Source organism: Ostrinia nubilalis, chromosome 13 (genome assembly GCF_963855985.1).
Source record: "Ostrinia nubilalis chromosome 13, ilOstNubi1.1, whole genome shotgun sequence".
NCBI lineage: Eukaryota > Metazoa > Arthropoda > Insecta > Lepidoptera > Crambidae > Ostrinia > Ostrinia nubilalis.
This window is the reverse complement of record NC_087100.1, coordinates 107,134-119,786: the sequence shown is the minus strand read 5'-3', so window position 1 is coordinate 119,786 and position 12,653 is coordinate 107,134. Positions and strand designations below refer to the sequence as shown.

Below are 12,653 nucleotides of genomic sequence, written 5' to 3'. Positions count from 1 at the left end.
TGCCCAGTTGTTACCAATCGTTAGATAGTTGCTACCCTCTATTTAAAGAAAATAATCTACTTTCTTGGAGCTTAAAAGCTATGAGCTCCAACACGATCTATTTGAAGGTAAAGATCACTCAGTCCACACGCACATTAGCAACTGTTGGTTAAAAACAAACTCTTAACTAGCGCAGTTTGTTCTCGCTGGATAGGTGACCAGCCATTCTGATGCTAGGATGGCGCGTCACCTAAGAAAGTAGATTATTTTATTTAAATTGAGAGTAGCAACTATCTAACGATTAGTAGCAACTAATAGCAACTGGGCAGCAACTTTCAATACTTGTTTCGATGTAAAATATGGGTAGTGACCGTCCATTCTGACGCACACTGAGCCGCGAGCACGCGACTTGTCACTCGAGTTTACTTCCCTAGTTAATAAACTAGTTCGCAGCTCCCTGTTCACTGAAGAGGAGCGAAGTTTTTATAAAATTCTATTGTTAGATGTTTGCTTCCCCACTCACCCCACTCCGCTTCTGTGGACAGCCAACCTTACACGAGGCAGTCACTTACCTTGTTCGCACTAGTCGAGTGGCGAGAAAGGACGATGTATCAAAACGTCCCCCCAAACAATAGAAAACTAACAACAAACACAAACAGAAGGTGACATGTCAGTGGCCAGGTCTCTCATACTAAAGGCGAGTTACTTACTAAATTACTTGCCTAGTGCGAATAAGGCTTTACTTCTAGTTCTATTGTCAGATGGCTCTACGACACTGTCAACACTGTAAGTGCCTTGCCACACTGGTGGATTGCAAGCGGGGCGGCGCGCTGCTCCGCCTAGAAAACGCTTGCAACCCGCCAGTTGTGGCCCGCCCTTAAGGGCTTGTTCCCACGGAGACATCCCGTTTTTTGCAAGATTCCTTTTAGTAGTGTACGTGTTTTAATACATATTAACATTCACACGAACATCTCGTTTGTAGTGTCCCGCAAAAAAACTATCCGTTCGAATTTGTCATTCGAATTTCAAACACACTTAACGTGTGTTCTTCTCCACACGACAGTCGTTTTGAAGGGTTCCCGTAATGCAGGGAGGGAATTGCCGTGGGAACGAGCCCTGTCTATTTTGATGTTATCCAACTGATACTAAAGTACGGCCAACGAGAAGCGATACAAAAGGTCGATTCGACTGTCGAACTGACAATCTATTCTGTCTCTTTCCGTCTGGTGTATTTGTCGTTATGTCTCGTTCTCCCACCAAAATATGTCAAAGTCAAACCTTTAGGCTGGGTTGCACCATCTTACTTTAACAAACGTCAAAAATCTGTCAAATTCCATACAAAAAGCACCGATTATCGTCATAGTTACCGTTAAAGATAAGTGGTGCAACCTACCCCTACTATTCCAAATTACCATTACATTGGGTTTGTTTACATTTGGTATCGCTTCTCGTTGGCCGATGTAGAATGCAAAATTATCAGCTAGTAATGGGGATTATTGAACTTTTTAGTTCATTATTCCCCATTATAAGCTCCAATTGGCGTTAACGGGGAATAGTGAACAAAAAGTTCACTGATCCCCGTTGACAATCCCCGTCAATGGGTGTAAAATAGTGGAATAAGCCCATTTTAGTAGCGAGTAAACATAACATGAAAAGATGCTTATGCACCTTATAATCGAATGATCTTCGCGCCCCGTGTGAGGGAGCCGCCGGCGCTCCCGAGCCCCCGTGTGCAATGTCTTCGCGGTATAATTACACACAATTATTTAAGAATTCGATTGCTACGAACTTGCCAACATGAGTCTGACTGTATCTTTTTTTACTTTATCTAAATGAAAAGGATGAAATTATTATAAGAATATAAATATTATAATAAGGTAGTAAATAAGTATACGATTTAAAATAGTTGTTTTATTCTACAGTAGTAAGATGTAGATACACAAAATATGTTTACTCTGGAATGTAAGAAGATGCTTAGCTGTAATGATTTAACGTGCGATTCATCTCCGGCATCTTCTTAATTTCGCCAATATAGATGAACTACACTGAACCCGTGACTGAACCGTCGCACTCGTTTCATTGACAGGGGGGCGCCACCGTCGATACCGGATCGCTGATTCAGATTTCAGATTTATGCCACGATGGTAGCGCCCCCTGTCAATGTGTTTGGTGGGACAGTTTAGTGTAGTTCGTCTTTATTATGGCAACTGTCTTTAAGGAATTGCCAAAAACGACAACTAGTATTTATTGCAAGCTACCGTATAGATGACCCACGCTGAACTGTCCCACAAAACTCAATGACAGGGGGGCGCTACCATCGTTCAACTATATGGTTTGGTTTCCAACATGGCAAAAATCGGAACCAGCGATCCGGTATTGACGGTGGCGCCCCACTGTCAATGTCATGCATAGGACAGTTCAGTATTTTGGAACTATATCAGTTGTGCTAACTAGTTTAGGTCACTCTAGTAAGAAGAGTGGCGCCAATCTAATGCCATGATGATGAGGAGTTCGAATCTTTCCTTTTTAATTTTTTTGGTTAGTCGATAGTGGCGCAAACTACACATTTTATTATATGGTAGCTCTCAATATGCACTTACCAATAACATAGATAAATAAGGAAGGATAGATTGCTAACGTTCATACATTAGTACAAACCTTGCGCAACAGAATCGCTAGATAGCGTGGCGTTACTAGGCTCGGAAAAAATAAAATTATGTCCAAATCATTGAGTTATAATGTACTACGTACTAGAGAAGACATGTCAACTAGACTGTTTCTGGCACGTAAATAGGTCCACGGACCGAAATTCAATTAGTATGTGCTCAGCGGTTGCTGTGACAACACGCTTGAGTGCAGTTTTGTTTTTTGAAATATGCCATCCTATAGACGAAAATACTTTTCAAATAACTCCAGATACATATTAAGTAAAAATCAAGGAATGACTTTTTACCATTAAGTTGTACATTTATGCACTTTAAAACACTAATTTAATTTTAATTTGTTAATTACAAGGCGTCACCGCGGCGGCAGCCATTTTACGAAAATTTCAAAGAATAAAAATCGCAGACTTGACACTGACGCATAAATTAGTATACGAAAGGAAGGTTAAATACAGCAATAAAAAGATTTTTTTAAAGATTATTTATAAGCACTTTGTATTGCACAAATTACTAATAGTCCCGTCCAGCCCCTTGTGTTAAGCTAAATATGCTTGGGTTACGGGTGGGCTCACACAATAGTCGTGCGGCATCATGGATCAAACTTGTTTGAATCTCACTGCTGTTGTTCGTATGCGACTGGTTAGTTAGTAAATCACCCTAACTATTGACACCTAGCTCACGAGATAGGCTAAAATTATAATAATTGTACAGTGTGTCTGGTCACCAGTGTCCGACCCGTTAGGGCGCAGTAATATGATCAATTTAATCGACAAATCCAGTATTAAAAAATTACAGCTATTTTAATTTTTTTAGTTTCTGAGTCCGGATGGATTCATTTATTTACCAAATCTACCGATGTACAGGACCTATGAGTATAAAAGTGATTCGTTTGACAGCTGAAAAAGTAAGCAATACGTTGTCATCAAAAGCTGGAGTCCTGAAATACAGGATTATCCTAGTTTAGGCTCCAGTTCACCTAAATAGCGCCAACAAATGTAATAATTAATTTGTAATTAACAAATTGTATTTGTTTTTGGTGAAAAATAAAGTATTTTTATTATTATTATTATTATTTATTATTATTATTAAAAGCTTCCATTTAAATTTCTTAGAAACACTTGGTAAAAAAAATGATGCTTCTTTTTAGATTTTTCAATGTTACAAAAAACTTGAAAGTTTTACATTTTTAGATGCACTTAGTCATTACCTAAAAACTGATATACCTTGGCTTTAAATCAACTAGTCTAGGTGCTAGCTACACAGGAGATGCAGCGGTGAAAAGGAGAGGTGGGAATAGTCCCGTAACTTCTACCTCACAGCTATTATACGTGTACTCAACCACTGAGATAGTTAACAATAGAGACAATAAAATAACTGAAAGTTTCTGACTTTCAGTTATTTTATTGGTTCTGGAATGAAGGCGTGGGTCATCCCTAGCCTTGTTCCTACCGTGACGAGTGGGAATTTTTCTAAAATCTCAAGATGGACTGACTGAAGATAGCAGGAAGACGCTGGGTGCAGGCCACTATCAACTGGGCGATGTGGAAATCATTAGAGGAGGCCTTTGTTCAGCAGTGGACGTCCAGTAGCTAAAATGATGATGTTGATGTTTCCTTACAGTATCCAATTCAATAGGCAGAAACTAAACGTAAACGAAGTGTCGCCTCTGTAATGGTATCATTATCTATAACTCATAATATTTCGTGCGCTGTTGGATGACAGTTTTAAACTAGAGATGGGTATTTTTTTATCGAATTAGAAAATACCAGTTAACGATTCTCAAGGCGATTATCGATTACATTAGATTTTAATCGGGAAGAAAAATAATTAATGGCTTAAGCATCAGTATGAAGCCCATACGCACTTGTAGCACAAGTAACACGATTAGCCTCAGTCCCCTCAGTTGTGAATTCGGAATCGCCAGTTGTAATTTTAAAATCACATCACAGAGTGAAGTAACTAACACCAAAAAACGGCAGAGCGAAGTGATTTCGAATGTTTCAACTGCTACGTTTTGTCACTTGTCTAGGAGGGCTTATTTTAGTCTAAGGGAGGGGAGCTTAGATTACATTAAAGGAAACGCACAATATAATAAAAGAAAATAATGTAAGTAGCTGAACCTTTTTGCTATTGAGCACCATGAAAATTTAACACAATTTAGCCGATTTGTTTATTTTCACAATCGTTTCACAATGTCTATGATAAGGCGACCGCAGGAACGTCACTATTCGTGCAATCCTATCAATGAAGTACGACATTTTCTGGTGCAGATTTTATCGCCATAAATTATGAAACTTGATAGTCATGGATTTGACTGACAGTTGTCCGTCAAATTCCCGCCCCGCACCCCGCACTGTACATATTTTGTTCGCGATGTCTGTTCTATACGTAGTAATATTACTTCAATGGTCCAAATCGACAAAATGTCATATTTTAGTGTTCTGATTTATATTTTTTTTATATCATAAAAATACTAAATTGTCATAAAATTTTACTTGAAAAATCCAATTTCATATTCAACAGCTAGTCTGTAGTTATAATAAATTCCGTTAGGTGGCGCATATGTAAATATAACTTGATAAAATATTACCAAAACAGCAGATTGTCTACTGATTTATAACGATTGAATAATGGTTTTAGCACTCAGGTGACATTTCAAAATCGATCCCCTGTAGAAAATATTTTAAGTACATTCTAGTCGTCACATCAGATTTGTTTTTTTAACTGTTCGGTAGATGGCTCTAGTTATCTAACATTATATATTAACAGTCGGAGTACAAGGTACCGGCTACGATAATAAGTTTTACCCGACGCTTTTACCAATGTATGACGTTAGCAATCTATCCTACCTTATTTATCTATGTCAATAAATGCGTAAAGACAGTTATGTTAAATAAGTTGAACGCATACCTTTCTATAATAATACAAAATGCATCATCAACAAGAGTCGAGCGAAAATGACAAAGAGGACAATAAGGCCCAGAACAGACGGTGAAACGCAACTGCAACGAAACTGCAACTGCTAGTTACTTTTGAGTTGCATCTAAGTTTCTGCCATAGCGTCCGTTGAGAGACCACACATGACGCGACCAGTTTGAAACTTTCAGTTTCATTCATAAAAATCATCAGAAAGTTAGTTTCGTTGCAGTTGTGTTTCACCGTCTGTTCTGGGCCTAACAGTACAAATTAGCTCGCTCATCAGGGGGCGTACATTAGACGTTTAAAAAAAACGCAAATAATATTGCGAGAAAACTGGGTTATTTTAAGTAAAAAATGTCATATTTATCTTCTTTGGCGGTGAAAATGAGCTTTATAAATAAAAGCTTATTAAACAGTACATTTTGTAGCCAATTCTAAATGGACCAAGTACGAACCTAATCAGAAATTGCGAAGAACAGGGCCCCGATTGCGCTAATTTGTAATGTTTCCAATTCATTCGTGTTTCATCTCTAGTCCACACTCCAATTTCATTCAACCTGATGTGCAATTCGGTATCGCGGTAAAGTTCACGCGCAAATAGAGACGAAACAACTGATTTAAGCACTTTCCATTAAAAGCCCGAACACCTTATTTTTACACTAAAACACAGCAAATGTTCGTGAAGCGTTTGAATTACGTTTGAGAAAAAGTAGTTAGCTTTCTTTCCGCTTTTACACAAAGAAGCAGTTGTATTTCGTTTTCGTTTGAACTAGCTGTCAAAGCGACACCGCGATACGAATTTGTGCAAACAGCAGATTTTCGTTCGTCATACCACGTCATACTACGCGTTCGTTTCGAGTTTGCCGCTCCCACCCTCCCAGCCTCACAGCGTTCCTTTTTTATATCTACGAACTTAATAAACCAGTATCGCTTGCTATCTTGGTTTAATGCAATAATAAAAAATATTGCTATAAAAATACATTATTTTTATCGACAGTACCAGTTGATGTGCGCCTGTGACGACATTTTTTAACGGCCATAGACGGCCAACTCGAAGCGAACGGGTAGTATACACACCTACGACAGGTCGGTGAACAAGCAAGCGGCACAGCCCGCGGCAGGCCTTTTGAATGACCGCTTTAAGTTCTTTATAACTATCCAATAATTGTCTCTACTTACTCTATTCTATTAGTTCTCTCTCTGATCTAACAATATCATAATAATATGTATACAGGGTGTCCCGTAATGTAACGTCAAGCCGGAACTGGGTGTTGAGGCAAGTTATGCTGGTTATCAGAAAAATATAAAAAAAAATCTATGTGGCATATTTTCAAAATAATGGGCATTTAAAAAAAATCAAAAATTTCTACTCCAGGTGACGATCTTTTTACTCGTGTTGCCACAAATCTTCACTTTTTCCAAATTTTTTTTTTGTTATGTAACCCTGAATAATGCTTCTCTAAATTGTTATCAAAATTACAAAACCAGCTGCTCCAGCTTGGATGAAAAAAATACATTATTCCCAAAAAAAATTTCAAAATAAAAATTTTGCCTAGTTTAAACTGACTGTACTGAAAAAAAATTGTACTACGCGAGTGTGGCAAGTGACGTCATAATTTGGCGCATTTAGTAAGGATTCCAAAATGGTATAACACTTGGTAAATTCTTGCTGTAATTGTCGACAATTTTTGGTTTTTTGGAAATAATCCCGTTTTTAACTTTATCTACCTTGGTTAAAAATTATTATTCTAATGTGCCCAAAATTCAAGTTTCTGGCTTAATGGAGGTGGAGAAGCCATTTTGAAAGGTATGAGCGGGACGAAGAAGGCCATCTTACCAAGCAGGGATGTTATGGATATCCGTAACCGTAACCGAAACTATCGGATATCCGAAATAAAAAAATATCCATAACCGTAACCGAAACTGATTCGAAAGTTACGGATAGTTTCGGATAAAGGCGGAGTCTAAGGGTACAATTATTCCAAACTGCAAAACTCTATGAAATCTGCAGTATACACGCCGCAGCAGCAATGCCGCGCTGCCGATTTCATAGAGTTTTGCGGTCTGCGGCCCGTCTTGGAATTGTACCTTAAATCTTAATATTTGTTACCAACTTGTCTGGCATTCCCTGGCACCATCTAATATGCCAGCCTGTTTAACCTTTATCATACATAGGTGTCGTCTTAGTTGGTACATAAAGTAGCTATGTGGGTCACGCAGCATCTTGCTATTTGAATTATACCTACATTTTTGAAATTCTAATAATTCCGTAACCGAAATTATCCGAAACTTTCGGATAATCTGAAATGATTTCATATCCGTGACCGTAACCGAAACCGGTATAATATTATTCTTATATCCGTAACCGTATCCATAACCGAAACTTCATATCCTTATTATCCCTGTTACCAAGTACAAGTGCAGGCAAAGCAGGTAGTAACGGCGCGCACGCACGGGTGACTTTTGTCACACTATGTCAACTACTAATTACTGTCATGGTGACAAAAGTTTCTGTGACTGACTGTACGGTAGTCAGTCACAGAAACTTGAATTTTGGGCACATTAGAATAATAATTTTTAACCAAGGTAGATAAAGTTAAAAACGGGATTATTTCCAAAAAACCAAAAATTGTCGACAATTACAGCAAGAATTTACCAAGTGTTATACCATTTTGGAATCCTTACTAAATGCGCCAAATTATGACGTCACATGCCACACTTGCGTAGTACTTTTTTTTTTCAGTACAGTCAGTTTAAACTAGACAAAATTTTTATTTTGAAATTTTTTTTGGGAATAATGTATTTTTTTTATCCAAGCTGGAGCAGCTGGTTTTGTAATTTTGATACCAATTTAGAGAAGCATTATTCAGGGTTACATAACAAAAAAAAAATTTGGAAAAAGTGAAGATTTGTGGCAACACGAGTTAAAAGACCGTCACCTAGAGTAGAAATTTTTGATTTTTTTTAAATGCCCATTATTTTTAAAATATGCCACATAGATTTTTTTTTATATTTTTCTGATAACCAGCATAACTTGCCTCAACACCCAGTTTCGGCTTGACGTTACATTACGGGACACCCTGTATATAAAAATGCGTTCACACAGATAACTAGGATAATAAATGCATAAATTTATCATTAATATATAAGGCGATATTAAAAATTTACACAACAAGATTCAACATTTAAGGTCCCGTTAATAAACACATGAAGTATTCACAAATATAAGTCAACATCATCAATGCTTCGTTGATTCGTATCACCGCAGGCTCCGTCACATTTGGGCTCGATTCCGCTACTCAAGGTGAATGTTACCATTCATCGCTCTTTAATAGTTTCATTATTTTAAATCAGATCGTCGGAATCGGACCCACTGAGCAGATTGAAACCAGCACTTTATATAACAATTTACAAAAATACTGTAACTTTTCCTGGTATTCAATAAGAATTACTGCGTTCAAGCAGACGAACAAGCGAACATTATACAGAAAAGAGGTAGATATATTCACGACACGACACAATCGGAACTTGATATCCGATAAAACTATACAAAATTTGGCAACAGTTAATCGTAAATATTTACATAGGTTACATTATATCTTAATATATTAATTAAAGCGCCTTCGGCGATCGTAATTCAATGATATAAGAGTCCCGTATTGTTGATAAACTCTTTACCAATTATGTATATGTTACGGTTAATGTGATTAATATTCATAATTTTCACATTTATCACATTGACCGTAACATATACAGCACTGTCTGTAGTGCCAACTTCATAACAATTTTTATAATGTGAAGACTTAGGTTATTAAAGCTTAGATGGATAGTAAGCGCAAGAAAAGTGAGGCAATTTTGAGTGGACCATTCTGGCTCATTCGAAACGTCGCATCAAGTAAAAAATTCGTCAATTTTTTTTTAATTAAACGACTTATTAAATAACAATATAAAATTTTAAAACAATAACAATTTCCCATCGGAAAAATTGCCTTTATTGTACATTTTTCACAGTTCATGACAGTGAATGACAATATTTTTGCCTCACTTTAGACGAAGCGCTTGTATGAATACTATCCATCTAGGCTTGATTAATCTAAGTGTGAAGGCAGACATCCACTGTTATATTATACACCTAGTATGATATTATCGGCAGCGCGTCTGTCGCAGGAAGAAATATAGGTACAACATTGATGTGTATGCGCGTCTACGCACCTAATACTACTCGCTTACAGTGCACGTAATACTGCATAAAAGTAATACATAATAGTCGATAACACTAAACGAAACATACAGAACGCTCAGAGCACCGACGCAGCGGGCCCATAAGTAAGATACGCGAACTTGTAAAAAGATCCAAAACTTATCGTCAGTGAACCACCTCGCCGCGCTGAGGGCCGCGCGCGCGCAGAGGCCAGAGTAGGTACTACGAAGCAAATGCTAATTGAGTTACACATAATAAGCTTTAATGTTGTGGTTAACGCCAGAAAATATAATAACCTTAATAGGCCTTTGGTCTTTTAACAGACATTTATTAAAATACTCTCTTTCCGCCCGGGGTTTTCCCGGAAGTTATTTGATTTTTTCTTGCCGTAAAAACCATCCTTGGACTTGATTTCAAAAAACATTTAAAAAAAGAATTGGTTAAATTGGTCCAGGCGTTGTTGAGTTACTTATATGCGCTTTTACCAACACATTTTGCGATTCATTTTTAAATTACAGAATATGTTAAGAAAGTTATAGCAAGAAACTACTTAATATCTTGTATAGAAAACATTGAAATGTACCGCGTCTGCCATCGAGTGGTCTCCTATCGGCTGTTGGTGACTCGGCAATACTCGGCATTGGCAATCTTCCGCCTGCACCCAACCCTTAGCGCGCCATAAACACAACAAGTACGCAGAAACATTATGTAAATTGTACAGTACAAAATCTTAGTTCATTATGTAAAAATAAAATAGGTATGTCATCTTAATTTGAATAATCTTAATAAAACATTGCAATTTCATTTCTGGATCTTAAGTTTTTTTTTTCTTAATACATAATAGCGTAGCCTTAAATCGTAACATCGATAAATACGTACCTACATAAAATACGATAGCGACATGATTGGGCAGTTTGCGCAAATTGAACACACACGATAAGGCAGTGCTGGGCACTCCGAGCTCGGCCTCCGGCGCCGCTCGCCGGACATAATAATCATCTCGAGCGTTGCGGCACTACATGCCCATCGATTACAAAATCATAAAATACAAGTCGAGGTCGCCGGTAGCGCCAGCTCGAACATCACAGGGGTCGTTTTATTTGTAGCTTAATTCACACATAGGCTGTATTCGAGAAAACGGCGAACAGTCGGTATCGCCACGCAGATGCGCTCAGCCGGCAGCGTTTCTCGCACATAAGATTAAAAACCAAAACCTACAGTCTTAGATTTAGATCTGTTAGATTCATACGTTCGGCGGCAGCCGCCGACGCCGTTAGTCGCGGGCGATGGGCGTGCTGCAGGCGGCCGAGGGCGCGCGGCGCTCGAGCGGCGAGCGAGGCGAGGCGGCGGCGGCGGCGGCGGGCGGCGCGTCGTCGGCGGTGCGCTCGGCGGCAGGCGGCGAGCCACTGGCCTCGCACATCGACGTGAATACGCTGGAGGAAGACACCTCGCGCACGCACCGCCGTTGTTCGGCTGTATGAATCGGTAGATTAAATTAAGACTTGATTTTTTATAAGTACCTAATTGGGTGACGGCATCTACGGGGACGTGGTCGCTTAGATCTCATGAGAACGTGCTATACTCGAAGTTTTCCAGGATAACCAAACCAAAGTAACCGACATAGCTCGCAGAATTACCAAACTTAAGTGGCACTGGCGGGGACCATGGCTCGTAGAGCTTAATGGATGGCGACCGGCCACAAGCCGGAAGACGTAGTGAGAGCAGACCTCCCACAGGGTGGACGGTCGATCTGGTGATGCTCGCGGGGAGTACCTGGATGAGAGCAGCACAGGATGGGTCGTTGTGGAAATCTTTGGGGGAGGCCTTAGTCCAGCAGTGGACGTCATATGGCTGAAACGAATGAATAAATGAAAATTGTTTGACATAATCAAACAATTATACTGGGTTGCACCATCTTACTTTTTTTTTATGTAACAGGAGGCAAACGAGCAGACGGATCATCATCATGCGCAAACAGAAAAAAAGAGGAATAAATTCCATGCGCGATACAAGCTTTCGAAATTATTTGAACTTTGCATACTTACAATAATTTTTTTCGTTTTAGTACAACTGCATTTCAGAATAAAAGCTTTATATATTATAAAGCTTGTTTTTAAAAAAAAGTTTTTGTTTTATTATATTTTTTTAAAATCGATATAATAAAGCCTAGATAAATAGTAAGTAGGATCTGTTAAAAAGGTTTTACACAATTAAAAATGAATTAATCATAACATACCACTAGTCTGACCTACTTGAATAATAAAAAAGGTTTTAGAATAAAGTATCAATACCAGAATTTATTTTAATGTAATAAACAAATTTATTTTTATTTTATTTTTCTTTATTAGGAAAACATACAGCTTATATTATGATACAGGTTATTTTCGTTAAATTATTCTAAGTTTCTCGAGAACCCTGATATGTGTCAACCTCTAATAAAGACTATTAATACTTATTATAGTAATGGTTCTTCAACTTCGTAAAATAAAATAAGATTTGAAGTCTGTTTTTTTTATTAGATTTTAAAGGACAATGTTCGTTCTCCATACATTGTTCGCCTAAAAACCAACAATTTTGACATATTACTACCCGAAAGCGAAATAATACGATTCTGTGTGTAAGAACAATGATTCCTAATGGACACTTGCCATAAAATTAATGATTAAGAATATTAAATCACAGCGATTTTATAATATGTCGTTTATGACAACATGGCGTCTAATGTATTGTGTGAATCAGTGTGAATGTATGAACACCGATTCGCGAAAAATGTTTTGTATTGTCGTCACGCCGAGTCGCAGCCAAATAGTATAAAATAATAGAACAAGTTTTAGAAATACAACTCGGCATTCCACTTTATAATATGCCCACATATTGCACGTAAATAAACA

At 38.0% G+C, this 12,653-nt stretch overlaps 1 protein-coding gene across 1 annotated transcript in view; it reads right to left on the bottom strand.

The window, feature by feature from the left end:
• Positions 1-11,035: 11,035 nt before the first annotated feature.
• The window catches only part of LOC135077260 (uncharacterized), a 33,522-nt gene continuing 31,904 nt past the window's right edge, over positions 11,036-12,653 (bottom strand). Inside the window, exon 3 of the mRNA XM_063971796.1 lies at positions 11,036-11,235. Coding sequence (XP_063827866.1) covers positions 11,036-11,235 — 200 coding nt within the window. The remainder of the gene's footprint in view (positions 11,236-12,653) is intronic.